Source organism: Gracilinanus agilis, chromosome 4 (assembly GCF_016433145.1).
Source record: "Gracilinanus agilis isolate LMUSP501 chromosome 4, AgileGrace, whole genome shotgun sequence".
Taxonomy (NCBI): domain Eukaryota; kingdom Metazoa; phylum Chordata; class Mammalia; order Didelphimorphia; family Didelphidae; genus Gracilinanus; species Gracilinanus agilis.
This window is the reverse complement of record NC_058133.1, coordinates 280,156,367-280,174,761: the sequence shown is the minus strand read 5'-3', so window position 1 is coordinate 280,174,761 and position 18,395 is coordinate 280,156,367. Positions and strand designations below refer to the sequence as shown.

At 37.6% G+C, this 18,395-nt stretch overlaps 1 protein-coding gene across 1 annotated transcript in view; it reads left to right on the top strand.

The window, feature by feature from the left end:
• Positions 1–16,029, top strand: part of LOC123247207 (maestro heat-like repeat-containing protein family member 1) — a 109,799-nt gene extending 93,770 nt beyond the window's left edge. Inside the window, exons 27-33 of the mRNA XM_044676012.1 lie at positions 1,762–1,876; positions 2,298–2,450; positions 5,418–5,597; positions 8,505–8,654; positions 9,642–9,773; positions 12,228–12,297; positions 15,962–16,029. Coding sequence (XP_044531947.1) covers positions 1,762–1,876; positions 2,298–2,450; positions 5,418–5,597; positions 8,505–8,654; positions 9,642–9,773; positions 12,228–12,297; positions 15,962–16,029 — 868 coding nt within the window. The remainder of the gene's footprint in view (positions 1–1,761; positions 1,877–2,297; positions 2,451–5,417; positions 5,598–8,504; positions 8,655–9,641; positions 9,774–12,227; positions 12,298–15,961) is intronic.
• Positions 16,030–18,395: the final 2,366 nt, after the last annotated feature.

Below are 18,395 nucleotides of genomic sequence, written 5' to 3'. Positions count from 1 at the left end.
CAACCTCCTTCCGAGACAGTGGCCAAAGTCTCTGACCCTGGAAAAAAGGACATGAAGTTTGTGCAATAGGAGGGAAAAGGTCAAGCCATGCACACAGCAGCAGGCATGGAGAGTCCTTTGAATATTATCGTCTTGTCCAACAATCACACAGCGAACTCTGTCCAAGCTCAGACCGGTATTTTGCAGAACCTCCATGAGCCAGGGTAGTTGGATCTATTAAGGAGAAAAAACAGTTTAGGTCTTTCTCAGAAGCTTGCCCTGGAAAAGATGGTGGTTATTTTTCAGTCATGTCTGTCTCTTCATGACTCCATTTAGGATTTTCTTGGCCAAGATATTAGATTATTTGTCATTTCCTTCACCAGCTCATTTTACAGATGAGGAACTGAGGCAAACCAAGGTTAAGTGACTTACCTAGGGTCACACAGTTAAGGTGGATCTGAGGCTGGATTTGAACTCAGAAAGATGAATTTTACTGATTCCAAACCCAATACTCTAACCACTGAACACCAAGCTGCTCTATCATGCTTAGCAGAGTGTTTAATAAATGACTTAATTGACTTTCCTGACATGTGTAGTCCCCCTATCTCCCCTGTCCCCCAAAAGTGTTATTTGCCTTCCTCTATAAAGATCCCAGCTCTTGAAATATGAAGATATTGCACAGACTGGAGAAATTGCAAATTATGGGTCTGTCAAGTTGGTGTGACTCTTTTAATGAGGTCACTGCAATCACTTCTAGAGTCCTATCTCTTAGGCCAATGATGGGCAAACTCCGGCCCCCTGAAATGTTCTATCTGCAGCATAACATTATTCCTAATCTGATGAATACAATGAGTAGGATACAATACAATGAAACTTCAAAAGAGTTACCTTAGAAACAGACTGACAGATGAGCATTTCCTTTCCTTTGGCCCCTCTTTAAAAAGTTTGCCCATCACTGTTAGGCCATAGGGCTCCCATAGACAACTACTAAAAGTGCTTACTCACACTCAGCCTAATTAATATTTTCCCTAGTTTATAGGAGGGGAGGGAGGGATAAGATTCTGTTTTTCTCATTTTAATTTTAAATTCATAAAACCACTTTAAATAGCTTCACATTTGCCCACAGCTTATCAGATGTTAAAGAATCCTCTGGCAGTATTTTGTTCTGACATTGGAAGGAGATTTTTGTTTGGGAAAGTTGTCTAGGCATTTGCTCTCTGACATTTACCCAGGAAATATGATATTCAGAGCGATTCCTCGCTCCAATGTTGGTGACATTGCAAATCTTATTATTCTGCTAATAATAATAATAACATTCTGTACCAAATGGTCAAAGTCATAATTCTTGGCAAATGGTGTTGAAAATGGTACAAAATAAATAACCCTGTGGGACAGTTAAGCTGTTCAATGAATTGAAAGCTAGATCTTAGAGAGGGGAGATCCTGGGTTCAATCTGACCTCAGACATTTCCTAGCTATGTGACCCTGGACAAGTCACTTAACCTCTATTGCCTCACGCTCACTGCTCTTCTGCCTTGGAAGCAATAGCCAGTATTGCTTCTAAGATGAAAGGTAAAGGTTTAAAAAATAAAATAAAATAAAATAAAATAGAACCCTGAAGGTTTTTTAAGTAAAAATAATAATAACAAACAAGAAAGTTTGGGTACAGAAAATCAAATGGAAATTCTGCCAAAGTTCTGGGGCAGAAGGGTAGGATTTTAATAACATCTCTGAGGCATTACCCCAAAATATTTCATTTTGTTGTTATTTCTTTTCTTTCTAGATCTTTGGTCCAGTACCCTGAGATCTTAAATCGCAATGTGCTACATAATCTTTTGCCTTATCTTAAGTCAGCTGAAAATGAATACAGAATGGTCTGCACTGCCCTGTTTTCAGAGGTAAGGCCAAGCCAGGGTCAAGAAAAATTAGACAACCAGTTAATCAAGAGGAATTTGTTAAAGGTCTAGTTTGTTCCAGGCCCTATGCTGGAAGCTGAGGATACAAAGACAAAAATGAAAAAGCCCCCGTCCTCAAGGAGATTATACTCCATCAGGAGAGATAATGCTTGCATAAATAGGTTTATAAAAAATAAATTCGAGATAAGTGCATGGTAATTTTGAAGGAAAAGTATTAGCAACCGGGGGTGAGGGTGGAAAATCAGGAAAGACTTCACTTGGAAGATGGCCACTTGAGCTGAGCTCTGTAGGAAGATTGTATTTTTAAGGGACAGAGGTGAGGTGGGTGGCGGGAAGGAATAACTTGTGATATAGGGTTCCCGGGTGGGTGCACTCTGCAATGTTCACATTTCGCCTTCTGTAGCTTTTAGGTTGCCAGGAGATGGGGATGCTGGAGAAAAACTCAATGAATTCAGCACTGAAGTTAGAAATAGAAAGAACCCAAGATGTCAATCCTGTTATCAGATTCCTGGCAGTAAGAGCATTAGGAAATGCTCTTGTGGGGTTACCCAAGGAGGTGAGTCTACCTAGATTCTCTTGGGGTTTTGTTTATTTGTTTTTAAACCCTTGCCTTTGGTCTTAGGATTCCAAGTCAAAAAGGACAGTAAGGGCTAGGCAATGGGGGTTAAGTGTCTTTCTCAGGGTCACACGGCTAGGAAGTATTTGAGGTCAAATTTGAATCCAGAATCTCTAGACTTTACTCACAATCCATTGACCCACCTACCTGACCCCCAAAAACAATGCTTTTAAAAGATTGAGAGCAGCTCTACAAATAGTAGATCACTATTGTAGTTCTGATCTGTATTAGGAAAGATTCATCCTTATTTTTCATCAGCCTAAGTGGTCTGTTGCCCCTGTAATTCTCATGAAAATGTTCTCTGTTTTTCTACACTCCAATGAAGAAATCCACATGGATTTTCATGTCTTCTTAACATATAATGCTATTCTGATACTCCTTCTATCTACCTGTTTGTTTGTTGTTGTTTTTGAGGAGTGGAGGATAAAGTATATATTTCCATTGCCAAATTCTAGTCATCAATCCCATTCAAACCAGTCTTGTTCATGTTACAATTAAAATTATCTTGAGAGACTGATCTTTGGGTAAGAATATTAGTTGTTTTGGGGGGGGTTGTTTTTAGTTTATTGATTATATCAGGTTTATTGGTTAGGCTAGCATCAAAACCGATAAAGTAATATAGATCTTCATGGTTGCCTCTCATAACGGGAGACAACCAGAACCACCTGAGGCAACTTAATAAATACATTTTTAGGAGCTCATTCTTCATTCCCTTTCTTGATCATCCCAAGACACCTTTAACTGGTAATTAAGAGATGGTCTATTATCCTATCCACCCTTCCCCATATCTATGTCATGGGAAACATGTACACAGGAAAAGAACTCCACTTCAACTATTAAACAAATTCTGTTAAAAAAGGAAGATATTTCTTGGGATTCCAAAGGACAAAGAAAAGGCAAAAAGGACAGACTGGATGGAATCTCTGATCCAGATACCAGATAAGAATGCACAGTAATTCTACCTAATATGTAGGAATTAATACACTATACGAAAAGTAAATTCTCACAATCATAACTATTTTGATGATATGAAAATGCCAAGTTCTTTTGTTCATTGCTCATATTCTGAGCATCCACATATTTAGTGGAAGGAGTAAGTATTATTACCAATTTGAACACCTCTAATTTTGTTGTTCTTACCAAGTCATACCCGCTGTCTTTCATGAAGTCCATTTTATAGCTTAATTTTATTTCATAGTTTTTTATAACAATTACATAGCTTAATTTAAGCTTTCTGCTTTCCCTTCAGTTTTAGGTCAGTAAAATTCCAACCAGTCCTTGTAAAAAGAATATCATTATAATACCTTAAGTGATGGTAGAGAGGGAGGAAAGGAAAGCTTGGTTTAACACCGTTTCCAATGCCAGCCATTCATTTCCATATCTTCCTTTATCTTTCAGAGTCCCGACTTTCAGTAGGGTCCCAACTGATATGCTTTTTAATCTGAGCCATACTTAAATAGTCTTGAGTCTGTGATATGCCTGTATTCTTTAGCAGGTCTAAACCCAGAACCAGATACCACTTTTTAAGCTAGTTACACATGGGAACCCCTTGGGAAGCTAGTCTGTTGGAAAATCTACACTACATACACCATCTGGATAGGCCTGCTTCAAAATAGGTGTAATAATTATTGTGGATATTGTTGAGTTGTTTCAGTCACTCTTCCTGGCCCAATTTGGGGTTTTCTTGACAAAGCTACTAGAGTGATTTGCCATGTCCTTCTCCAGATCATTTTACAGATGAGGAAACTAAAGCAAATGGGGTGAAGTGACTTGCCCAATGTTCCACATTTAGTGTCCAATGCCACATTGGAACTCAGGAAGATGAGTCTTCTTGACTGGAGACCTACCTATTGTCCTACCTAGCCGCCAAGGAATCATAATAATAGCTAGCATTTACCTAGTGCTTTAAGATTGCAAAGAGATTTACATGTTATCTCAGTTTATCCTCACAATAGCTTCATGAGATAAATGCTCGATTACTTCCATTAACAGAAGATGAAACTGAAGCAAGCAGGCAGAGAGATTTGCTCAAAGTCTTACAAATAAAAAATGTTTGAAGCAGGATTTAAGTTCAGGACTTCCTGACAGCTCCAAGCCTAGTATTCTCTTCCCTTTGCCACCTGGCTGCCTAGGAATATTATTCCAACTCGCATACCTATCATATTCCCCAAACAAGTGCAATTTAAAGGTAGATGTTCAGGTTTCTATAATAAAATTAGAGTGATTTAGCAATGGAGTAAGCTATCTTGTGAAGTACTGAGCTCTCCTTCACTGTAAGTATTCAAGCAGAATCTGAATGATTACTTATCAGAGAAATTGTATAATTCAATCAGTAATAATGTGTTGATTGCTTAATATATTCCAGGCTCTGTGCTAATGATTGGGCATAGAAATATTAAAATGAAATAGTATTTGTCATAAAACTTACATTCTAAAGATGAAGGATCTCATTGTTGGATGGAGCATTGGACTAGATTGGTTTTAATGACTCTTCTAATCTTAATATTTCTTTTCTGTTTTAAAAAAAAAGCATTTAGGGGGAGGTGAGGTAGCTCAGTGGACATAGAGCCAGGTCTAGAAATGGGAGGTTCTGCATTCAAATCTGGCCTCACTTCCTAGATATGTGACCCTGGGCAAGTCACATAACTCCCCCTTGCCTAGCCCTTACCACTCTTCTGCCTTGGAAATATCTTGGCTGCAAGACAGAAGATAAGAGTTTAAAAAAATAGTTTATCTACTAATAAAGTATTACCTTCATCCTCATCTGCCTCTGATTTTAGAAAATGGAGAAAAATCATTTCCATTTCAATAGTGAGATTTTGGTTTAGATTCTAAATTTTAAAGTTGAGAACATAGAAAATGCTGTGCCATTGGAAAGAATTTGAATTTCTTTTTTTTTTTTTACAGACACCTAAATGCAAGAAGATAATTTTTAAGGTCCTTACAGAAACTCTATGCTGGGCCTGTGACCCATATATTATTGAAGAAACACTGATTGTGCTCGCAAAATTTATCCCCTACTTGAAGACTTTGAAGAGGTTCACTGTTCTTCAGTTAGTTCTCCAAATCAGAGCATTACTGCGAGATGTAAGTGTATGGAGGCAGAGGACCTGCCTCCTTCTATAGAAAGCACTTATTGCTCATCCTTTATGAGTTGTGATTCAATGATTTTGTGACTTTATAAAAAATAACCATATTCCCTGAGGTTATTTTATTCTGGCTGGCTGCCCTAACTTTACCCACTTTTATTACACTAAGAACCTGATGGAATCACCCTAAGTAAAAATAGTTGTGATTAATTATAATATTATCATTTTTATAAGTTAGAACATAAAATAATATAATTTATGTTATATTAATAATTGCATTATTTAAATAACATAATATAAAGGTAACCTAATGATATATGATAAAATAAATTATTATATTTTAACAAAGACAGGTGGAGCAGTGGATAGCACACTAACCCTGGGCAAATCACATCACCTTATTTGCTTCAGTTTCTTCATATGTAAAATGATCTGGAGAAGGAAATGGCAAACCATTCCAAGATCTTTGCCAAGAAAACCCCAAATGGAGTCCCAAAGAGTCAGACATGACTAAATAACAAATAATATTATAAGTAGCAGGACATGGGGATGAATTCCTGCAAACTCTGCCGGAGGAAAGAGGGGAGCAAAAAGAATCAGTGGTAGATGACTTGCATTTAAGAATTCTAAGGTGGACTAGGCTAAGTCAGTCAGGTTCCTCATTAAGTCCAGGCAAAATGCAATGAGCTTCTGGGGACGGAGGCTTCCTGTGGAGGAGTGAGCTGTGAACTGGCCCAGTTCAGAAAACAATGAAGCAAGTGAAAGCTTTTATGCTGAATCAGGCCTGGGATCCGGTTGTGAGTGGCTATTGTACCTCCAGACTAAGTGAGGCAAGAAAACCAAGTTTGATAAGGATGAGGATGAAGATGATAATAATTATCATGTTGATGACTTCTAAGTAAATGGCAATTTATTTAATTAATTTAATGAATGTTTTAATTAATTTAATTTTTAGTTAATTGATTGATTTCATTAATAATAATGGCAATTAGTTCTCAGTGTTCCTTCTCCCCTCAGCAGCATGTGTGGTGTTAGTCAGTCAATCATAGTTTATACTCATCGTATGCCAAAAAAATGGAATACTTTGATGCCACAGAAATAAGATGGTTTCTTTGTAATATAATTTATAATCCAGTTGCAGGGACAAACATCAACACATAACATTTACAAAATAATGTAGAAAGTAAATAGAGGGTAATGGATAAAGTGTACAAAACCACCTCCCACCAAAAAAAAAATCTCTTAGTAGCTACTTCAAGTGAAAAGGAGGTTAATTACCTAAAGAGAAATTTAGAGTCAGGTTTGTTGCGGGGATGGGGGGGGGGGTTAACCCATATATTCTATATTAGTAGAATCAATTGATTCTAAGGCAAAAAGAGCAGAAAGGGCTAGGCAATTGGAGTTAAGAAATGTCTGAGGTCAGAGAGAACATATTTAGTAAGCAATTAGTAGGTGCCAGGCTGAGCCAAGTGGTGCAATGAATAGAGTGCTGTGGTTGGAGTCAGGAAGACTCATCTCTCTGAGTTCAAATCCAGCTTCAGACACTGACTAGCTTGGTGACCCTGGACAGGTTACTTAAGCCTGTTTGCTTCCATTTCTCATCTGTAAAATGAGCTGGAGAAGGAAATGGCAAACTACTTCTGTATCTTTGCCAAGAAAAACCCCCAAAAAGGATTGTAAGAAGTTGGGCATGACTAAACAATATGCCAGGCACTGTACTTAGTGCTAAGTATACAAATAAAATTTATGCTAGATGGTATCTGTTCTCAAGGATCTAAATTCTAATGAAGATAACACCTAAAACATAAAGAGAACTAGACTTTGGGATGGGGAGAGGCACACACACACGATGATAGAGATAGATGTCTGAGAAGTACTGAGGAGGCTTGGCAAGTCCAGGAGGTTCCAAGTGCAGAGCACAGTTTTCTATTGGAGAGAGTGTGGAGACAATGGCCCAAGTGAAGATTGCTCCTCTGGATAGATCTGAGAAATTCTCCTAGGGAGTCATAAATTGATGGGGGGCTTTCAGTGTCAAGCAGAAGAATTTACTTGATGTTTTAATGCAGGGTTATTCTATCGCAGATTCTTAAGAAAATTTCCATTAAGAAAAGTTTGTTTTTTCATTTAATTTGACCAGAACTTTCATTGGTAAACAGATTTACCAGTCAGGCAAATCCCTCTACTAATCTAGATCAGCCTTTGATCTTCAACTTATCTTGGAGTGGCCTTTTTATGATATTGAGAGGTCAAAAGTCACATAACCAGGATGTGCCAGTGGTAGGAAATGAACCCAGGTCTTCCTTTCTCCAACAACTCTCAATCAACCCAAGCCATGTTTTCTTTTCTCTCTCAAAAGAGTAATTAAATACAGCTAGTTTGGTTCTATTTAAATTCTTTAAAATTTTATTAAGTACCTATTATGTGCACAGAACTGGGAATGCAGAACCAGATATTATGCAGGATTACAATCTAAGAGTATAAATGTGCTGAAAGTTTGCCCCAAGTAGCAGGTAACTTTCTATGTTTCTCCACTGTGGGATATGTCTATGGCCACGTTGGTGAAGCCATGGCATGTATGCAGAGCTGGCACTCTAGGAGCTGCTCCGTTCCCCCTCTTCCCAGCACCTAAGGACATTTTTTGCATGCCCTGCCCCTCTGTCCAGCTGCCCAAAGCAAACACTTTCTCCCTCAACTTTCTCTGGTAATGGGGGGCTGGGAGATGGCCAGGGTCTCACAGACAGCTTGAATTTGCCCTCTGAGCACTCGAATTGGAAAAAGAAGGTTCACCAACTCTGGTCAATGCTGTGATAGCTTTGCTTTATAGACATCACACTTCTGGATTATTATACTAGCTGAGACAGTCTTCACTGCTAATTGTTGTCTTTGCTCCATCTTGTTTCCATAGGAGGTGACCACCATACGTCTGGCTGCTGTCACTCTTTATGGACTCCTGCTCTCTTTTGCCAATAAAAAGCCTGTGTTTGTGGATCAAGTAGAGAAAAGCTTGGGTTCACTTCTGATCCTTCTTAAAGACAATGACCCCCGAATAGTTAAAGTAAGAACAACTGAGTATTGTTGGAAATGGGATAGCCAGGCTCAGCTATTCAGGACCAGGCTTCTTTTTATTGAGGACCATAAAAACTAGGTTTCTCTTGACTTCAAGTCTTTTTCCTCTCAATCTGTAAATAGGCATTGCCTACCAATTGGCACATAAAAGTAAGAATTAAATAACTCTGGCCCTCCAGAAGCTTATTTTACTTGGGGGAAATTAAATGGCTAAATGTAAGTACACATAATATATATGCCAAGTTTTTATGGGAGAGAGGGAGGATTCCTCTAAGAACCTAGCTAGGAAAAGACCTGGAGATTCCAAGAGGTAGATGTGAGGATGACATATTCCAGGCATAGGAAATAGTGCAAAAAGAAAGAGACAAGAGAAAGAATGTCATGTACAAGGAATAGCACGGAGAACAGTTTGGTTAGGACATAGAATATGTGGAGGGGAATAATTCATAAGACTAGAAAAGTACTCTGGAGATAGTGAAGAGCTTTAAATGCCAAAGATGCTTGTACTTTGCCCTCTAGACAATAGGGATATCCTGGAATATTTTAAGCAGGAGAATAATGTGGTCAGTTATATTTTTTAATATTCCTTTATATAATGTTTATTTCCTTTTGGATCTTGTCTATGAAATCTTTTCCACTGATCAACTTTTTAAATAAATTTTGACAATAGCTAAACATTGCCAAAGCTTTACTGATTAAAAAAAAAAGAAGAATATCCCTTTGGTAGCTGGGTAGAGGATGGATAATATGGATTGTATTAATCCATGTGTTAATCTCCTAGAGAAAAGGATTTTCTATCTTTTTGCATTTCTTTGCTTCTCCAGAAGTTAGCCCCATGCCTGACATATAATGAGGGCTCAATTAATGCTTGCTGAAAGATTGAATGGACATTATGATAGTCGCAATGCTGCAAAACATACTGTTTTTAGTAACTAGGTTGTTGAATTCCCTAACATAGTGATTCTACTTCTTTCAGAGTTCCAGAATTGTGCTTAGGGATTGCTCTTCATTCCTCCACTCAGAGCCACTTAAGGAATTCCTAAAGAATCTTCAACCTGAGGGAGAAATCAACTTCCCCCAATTTTATGGCAAAGTGTACGATCTCCTGGTAAGTAGGCGTACGTGACAACTCTATAGAACTGAAGGTGTTGGGTCAGAAGAAAAGAGACATGGGGAATTCCAGGATTAACCCAATTTTTTCAGCATTAATTTTGCCATAGATATCATAAAACTATACTAAATGTGAATGAGTATCCCATCAGTGAAATCATGTGATCATAACTTGTTACAATTCATCTTTTAACTGTTTAACATTTTGAAAGTAAAAGAAAATAGTATCATAGGTTAAATAATTGCCAGAGGCTTAAATTGTTTGGAGCTACTCACTATTAACATCAACAAATATTTATAACTCTATCTAATATTTGATTACTTTATGTCAAATCATGTTAGGCTTTGGGGGAGAAAGTTCCTTTTCTCAAAAACATACATTGTCTGGTATATGGTAGGCGATTAGCAAATACTTGTTGACTGCTTTATTTGACTCTGGTTAGGAAAATAAGACTATTGCATGGGATTGGAAACTCTGAGGAAGATATATATCAACATAAGGAAGAGTTTCCTAATACTTAAAACTGTACAGTAAGGGAATGAGTTACCTTATGAAGTGGTGAGCGTTTCATCACTAGAAGTATTCAAAGACTACATAAACATATCTTCAGTATATAGACACGTCTTCAGGATGTTGTAGAGTTAATGGTCCTCAAATTATCATCTACAGCCCCCTATAGATTCTCCAGATGTTTTCCAAAAGGTTGAAACTAGGAGGCAGCTGGGTAGCACAGTGGATTGAGAGTCAGGCCTAGAGACGGGAGGTCCTAGGTTCAAATCTGGCCTCAGACACTTCCCAGCTGTGTGACCCTGGGCAAGTCACTTGACCTCCATTGCCCACCCTTCCACCTATGAGCCAATACACAGAAGTTAAGGGTTTAAAAAAAAAAAAGGTTGAAACTATTGTTATAATAATGCAATTGACACTCCTCCCTTTTCTAACCATATATCAGTGTGAGTCTGGAATTCTTTTATATATCTCGACCAAAAAAAAAAATAACACAATGGATTGAATGCCAAAGTTGATATGAGAATCTAAGTGTTTTTTCCTAAGCCAGACATTAAAGAGATTTGTGAATGCCACTCTTTTCACTATTTTTTTGTTTTGGAAAACATAATTCTTGCTTATTAGAATGCTATTTATGTTACATGGAATTATTCTTATTTGAAATGAGATAATAAATTTCAGAATTTAGCACTTCTTATTTCTAATATGGTAAATACCAATAGATATAACCCACAAAAGCATAAGCTCTTTAGTCCTCAATAATTTAAAAAGTGTAAAGGGATCATGGGACCAAACAGTTTGAGAATTGCAGTTATAGAAGGAGTTCATATTTCAGGTAGGATTTGAACACAATGACTTCTTCGGTACTTGCCAATGGATAGTTTATGATCTTTCGAATAAATTAGATAACAGCAAGGGCACCCTGGAACCAGTTCAAACCAGCTCACAAGAACCAATTTAAAATTTTCAGTGTGAACATTTACACCTCATAAATCAGCAAACACTACAAATTAAAGCTCGATTTATTATTTTGTTGACTGTCTAGACTTAAAAAAGTGATGGAGAAAATGTAATAATTTAGATTAGACTTGAAAATATGTCAGTCTCACCTTTTTTTTTTTAATCTGGGAGAGACAATCGTCAAGCACTTATTAGCACATCACTGGATAGTATTATTCATAAAAATGTAAAGTAATGATAGAAGGCTAGCCTATGAGCTAGGAAGACAGGGATTTAAGTATTCTCTCTGCAATATACTCTTTCTGTGGCCATAGGCAAGTCATTAAACCTTGCAGTGTACTATGACCTTAAGTTACAAATGAATTGCTGATCAGCATGGGTGGAGGGGAATTTTCATGCCAGGAATTTGCCATACAGATGCAATTACAGTTTCAGATCTACTCTTCTTGTAAAAAAAATGTAATAATTATTAAATGCTCAATTGTGTGGCATATGCTATGAAAGTTCAGATGGAAATGAATTCATCAAGGTCTGAAAAAGTCTTTATGGAAGAGGTGGAATGTAAGCTGGAGGATAGGGAGTATTTATATAGATGGACGAAAGAAGGAAAAGCATTCCAAGCAGGGGGAGCATGATTGAAAACATGGAGATGGAAATTAGCATATTATTTTTGATGGTTAGTAAAAGCCCAGCCCAAATGGTAAAAGAGTACATGGTAATGTCAATGTCTTTGTTAATGATGGACATATAAGAGTGAGGCTCCATTGACTATCTCAACCTCACTTAAAAGTCATAAATAAGAATATTTTGTACTTGAATTGTGAACAGGGTCTGTAGTCTTCCTTGAAGCAATCAAAAGTGTTACAGGGTGTTATCGACCACTTCAAAAAAGGTCATTTCTTTGGATCTGCTGCCCTAATAAAATAGGCAATGACTAGTATGTCCAGGAAAATTGAATTTGGAGTATTTGCTTGTATTTTCTAGATGGAGGAGTACTCAGAAAAAGAAGATGAAACGTTTTTTTCAAAAGCAGCATCAGCCTCTGAGATACGCTGTAAGCAAAAAAACTTAACCTGAAAATCACCAAAAAGTAGGGTTGACTCTTGGAAAAATTGTGAAGCAGACCAAATTGGTTTTTTTCGTGCCCTGAACCCTCTCCACACAGTATAACTCTATTACAAAGTAGAATGTAAAAAATACCATTAGGAGAAGTCATATTTACATTTTGGAAATGGAAATTCCTGGAGGAAACAAAATTCTCTCTTTAAGAGCAACTTTGATTCAATCAGTCAATCAGCATGCATTTAGTAAGTTTATTAGAACTAAGCTAGGTAACTGAGATTCATAGGCAAAAATGAAACATCCTCTGCTTTCAAGGAATTAACTTTCTAATGAGGGTACATGTAAAAGGGTATACAGAGAAGATGGAAAATAAATGCAAAGAAATTTACTGTAGAAGGCACTAGAAATTGGAAGAATCCATGAAAAGCTTCAAGGTGACATTGAGAGCAGTTTTAAGGGAAATTAGGGATTCTAAGAGGTAGAAGTAATTAAGCAATGTATTCTCCAGGTAAAGAGAATAGTAACTGCACAAACATGGGATGGGAGATGGAGTGTCATGTGTGGAGAATCACAAAAAGCCCAGTTTGTCTGACATGTAGCATGTTTGAAGGGAAAGAATGTATAATAAGACCAGAAAGATGGGCCAGAGCCAAATTGTGAAGATTTGAAGTACCAAAAGGGGAATATGGATTTAATCCCTGACTCAATCATACCTGTGCTTTCAGAAAATCACTTTGGTAGCTGGATAGAAATGAAGAAACAAAGACCCTTGAGGCAAAGAGACCAATTAAAAGGTTATCAAAGGGGGCAGCTGGGTAGCTCAATGGATTGAGAGCCAGGCCTAGAGACAGGAGGTCCTAGGTTCAAATCCGGCCTCAGACACTTCCCAGCTGTGTGACCCTGGGCAAGTCACTTGACCCCCATTGCCTACCCTTACCAATCTTCCACCTATAAGTCAATACACAGAAGTTAAGGGTTTAAAATTTAAAAAAAAACGGCTATCAAAGTATTTGCACTATTAATACATCCCTGACTAGTGCTTCACAAACTACCCTACTCACTTGGCACAGAACAAATATAAGGAAGAATAATATGCCACATAGCATCACACTCAACCTATGTCCATGATGACACATATCTTGCCAAAAAGAAATATGAGTTGAGACTCTCAGTTTGGGCAACTTGAGTATAGGCTAGAAGGTATGGGACAACTACTACAAGGAATGAGATAGTGACTCACTTAGGAAGGAATAGAATGTTTACCTTATTACAATGAGGGTCCAGTTGAGATTACATAACATGCATTTGTTATTGGATCCATCCAGCCTAGTTCTTTTCCAGCTCCATTCAATAGAATGTGAAGAGAAGTTATGTTGTTGTTTGGTTGTTTTTCAGTCATGTCTGACTCTTTGTGACCCCATTTGGGTTTTCTTGGCAAAGATACAAGAGTGGTTTGCCATTTCCTTCTCCAACTCATTTTACATATGAGTAAACTGAGGCAAATTGGATTAAATGACTTGTCTAGGGTCACACAGGTAGTAAAGTGTCTGAAACAAGCTGGATTTGAACTCAGGAAGATGAGTCTTCCTGATACTAGGCCTTACACTCTACTGCTCTACCTAGCACTTAAGGAGGAAGTTAATGGGAATAATTCAGGCTTTAGGTTTAGCACAAGGCATGATCTTAGTAAGTTAATAGTTCAAATGTAGTAATAGTATAAAAAAAGTAGTAAACTATTCATCTCTTATCCTATGTATATGTGGGCATGTGATTTGGGGTTTAGGCTTTTAAAAAATCACTTTATAGCAAAAATGAATAATATGAAAATAGGTATACAACCCAGTAGAATTGCTTGTCGGCTCTGGGAATGGGGAGAGAAGAGGGGAGGGAAAGAAAATGAATCATGTAAACATGGAAAAATATTTTAAAATAAAAATAAAAATAAAACAAGGCATGATCATTGATAAGAGAAGGAGATGAGGACATTGAGGATGGAGGAAAGTATACCTTTGAATTGGCTCATCCATGGGTGAAGACAGAGCAGGAAGGCTAGAGCGGCCAGTTTAGGCATGATGGCCTAGAAAAGAATTGAGTAGTGGAGGTAATAGAAATCATAATGAAGATTAAAAACAGATTTTGGAGTCCTGACCCATTAGGAAAGGTGGAGTGATGAAAGATTAGGATTAGATAAGGGAATTTCAGAGTTTATGAATATTGAAGTGGGACACAAAGGAAATGGCAAGGTCAAGAATATATCCATCTCTGTGTATAATCAAGTTGGAGTAGAAAGGTAGGTCATAGAAAGTGAGCAGATTGAGGAACTGGGAAATGAGGGTATTTGATGGAGTATCATTGTGTATGTAGAGGTCCCCTAGTATGAGGGCAGGAGTTAGGGAGAAGATTTTGAGAAAGGCACTGAACTAACTGAGTAAAAAAAAAAGAGAAAGACCTGAGGTTTCTAGAGATAACCACCACCAAGATATATATTGGTCAACAAATTTAGATACCTGTGAACATCAAAGAATAGAGGTTGCTTATTGGAAATGGTCAAGAGTGTCTGGAAGCAGAAATCATGAGTAAAGCTAAAGACTGAACCTATGATTTCATTGCTATAGGGAGGAAACTTCCCCTTCCAATGGAGGCCAGAACATTCTCAACAACCTAGTCTTAGAGTTGCCTTGGATACAGAGATTAAATGATTTGTCCAAGATGACACCGCCAGTATGTGTGACTTGTACTCATCTTCCTGACATCAAGACCAGCTTTCTATCCACTACTCCATGCTCCCTCTCAATTTTTAAGAGTGTTACTAGGAGATAATATATAACAATTTTTTCAGGACTGTCATGCACAGTTTGTCTGCAGATGCTTTCAACTGCAAACACTTCATGAGTGGTTTCAGCTCAATATAGTCATAACTATATGTTACCAGTTACTAAGATGATCAGAAAGATCTTGTAAAGGAAGTACAATTTTTCCTGGGTTTTAAAGAAAGCCAGGAATTCTAAGAGGTGCAGATGAGAAAGAAATACATTTCAGGCATGAGGGATAATAGCCTGTACAAAGCTGGTCTTGATGTCAGGAAGATGAGTACAAGTCACACATACTGGCGGTGTCATCTTGGACAAATCATTTAATCTCTGTATCCAAGGCAACTCTAAGACTAGGTTGTTGAGAATGTTCTGGCCTCCATTGGAAGGGGAAGTTTCCTCCCTATAGCAATGAAATCATAGGTTCAGTCTTTAGCTTTACTCATGATTTCTGCTTCCAGACACTCTTGACCATTTCCAATGAGAGGTGGAATATAATGGACAAAAATGGGAAAATGGCATATATGAGGAATAGCAAGGAGGCCAATTTATCTGGTCCATAAAGTACATGAGGGAGAGTAATGTGATGCTCTCACCAGCCCAAAAGTGGTCCATTTCTTTATTTGATTTTCTGGTGAGCATAGCATATAAGGTATTCTCCAAATCATTTTATGGCAATAAAAAATCAAGTGCCCAAAGGATCTCTGCTACTGCTTATTAACATTCCAATTACATCTCTAGAGTGGTCTAAAGCATGTATTAAGTATCTATTATAGGCAAGGTATAGTACTTGGTTCTGGAGCCAAAACAAAAAAATAACTCCACATCTTGTTGTGTGGTCTTCAGGTTTCATGGAGGAACAGGATATGAAAATCAGCACATCTGGGACCCCCAAGGAGTTCTTGCACCTGTAAGTTCTTGTATTCAGGAGGCTAACTTCCTGATGTTCAAGCTCATACAGAAAAACCTCCTCAAACCCCATTTATCTGTAATTGATGCTATTTTGATCTAGGCTGGGCTCATTAAGTTTTGTACCATCTATGAATGAATGAATGAATGAATGGTTTACTAAGCAAATTAAGAGAATAAGACTGGAGGAGAGTAAAAAGGGGGGAAACATTCAACCCACTTGAGCAGCAAGCTATCATAAAGAATTGAACAATTTTTGCAGGACTGTCATGCCCAGCTTGTCTGCAGATGCTTTCACTTGCAAACACTTCAAAAGCAGTTTCAGTTCAACATAGTCATACGTTCACCAAGTATTCATTGAATTCCTAATCTAGGTAATGCTATGGAAATATGAATGTGACTAGGACATAGTTTTTGTCCTCAGAGTTTACAACTTAATGGTGAAGGATAAGAAAGAATATGGAAGTACAGTGGGAGAAAAATAATGGAGGTAGTATGGTTAGTGGAAAGAGGATTCATTGTCAGAGGGCATGAGTTCAAATCCCTACTCTTCCTACTTATTACCTATGTGACCTGTGGTTCCTCTATGAGCCTTAGTTTCTTTGTCTATAAATAAGACAACTGGACAATGACCACCAAGATCCCTTATAACTCTAAACCTATGATCCATACCAATTACTGAAATAAACCTTCACTTCGAAGTCTTGGCCCACTAAATCCTCTTGCTTTCTCCAAGACTAAAGTTATGTTTGTGTATATTATCTGCCCGATCTAAAAGTATTGCTGGTGGTATGAGACCTAACTCTCATAGAACTAGGGCCTATAGATGATTGTAGAAACTTGGCTTTATAGATTAGTCTAGTGGGGATAACTTGAATTGTTTGTAGGGAAATTCCAGGAAAAATGTATATGCATGTTAAGAATTTCATACTTTTTGCTGTTCCTTATTCTAGACTATAACCCAGTCCTGGACACAAGGACCGTGTGATGAGGACATACCCCTGGATACTCCATAACCAAGAGGCTCTTATTCCAGATGAAGAAGAAGCTTTTTTAGCCCTTTCAGAAGAAACAGAATGGTCTTTGTGGCCCCTTACAAGATTTAGAGATTTTATGAAGGCACTAATTCCCCCCAAACAATGAAGAAAAGAGGAATTGAGGGCCAGGTTCAGGATGGGGATTGTATAAATTCAGATATCCAGGGGAAAATAATTATTAGTTATTTTGAGGATGCTTATATGGATTTAAATTATATAATTAAATATTATTGAAGGTAATTATTTTCAGACTTCTGTTTGAGGTGGCTGGCCCTCATTTTTTCTGGTTACCTTACCCATAATCTCTCTATGACACAACTAAGCCTAGCTTGCAGTAGGGGTTGGGCTAGAGGGCAGTCCCCATACTAACTATGGCTTCCCAAGCATAAAGAATATTTGGTGCAGCAAGATCAGAAATCAGAGCTAAGAAGTAAGGCAGGTAGAAGGTAATGATGGGCAGACAGGGATTGTATGTCTTGCCCTTTTTGCCCCATGATAGTACTGCTTTACTAGCTATGTTATTTAAACCACACTTTCTATGGGCAGCAGAAGTAATACTACATGCACAATTGAACCCTACATTTTAGAATAAGGAAACCTGGATTCTATTTCCTTCAGTGCCCCAGCTTCAAGTGATCCTGAGCTTTCCTGTACATAATTTTCAAAAGTTCATTTTGTAAATTATGGTAATTTACTCCATAACTACTTCACGTATAAAAACTTCATTTTAGGATTGCCCATGACTGGTATTTAACCAACTTAGCGAGTAACTTTTTTTATAACCCTTACCTTATATCTTAGAATTTATACAAATATTGATTCCAAGGCAGAAGAATGGTAAGGTTAGGCAGTTGGGGTTAAGTGACTTGCCCAGGGTCACACAGCTAGGAAATGAGTAACTTCTTAATGATTTATCAGGGTATGTGCAGTTTTTTGTTTGTTTCATTGTCTATTTTTTAGTTATTTGGTGACCCCACTTGATTGTTAGAAAGACAGATGAGTTGAGCTGGATAGAGTCTCATAGTGTTCTACAACAGATCATAAAAAGAGGGTCCAAGTCTCATATCTTCACCATTCTGCTATTTTTCCAGTGTCTCTGGTTGAGGCCAAGTGGGAATAACTGCCTGGAGAATGTTTTTTGATGGTATAGATAACTGGATGGAATTTCAAAATATTAAGGTTTGAGAATCTGTATTTTGCATAACATCACTATGGGTGAAGTTAAGTATCAGTCAGCTACTGTAATGCTTTCCACTCCTCCATCCCAATTCCCAATCTTCTGGAAATTGAGAGAGACATTGATTACTCTAAAAAAATCACAGACAAATATGTAT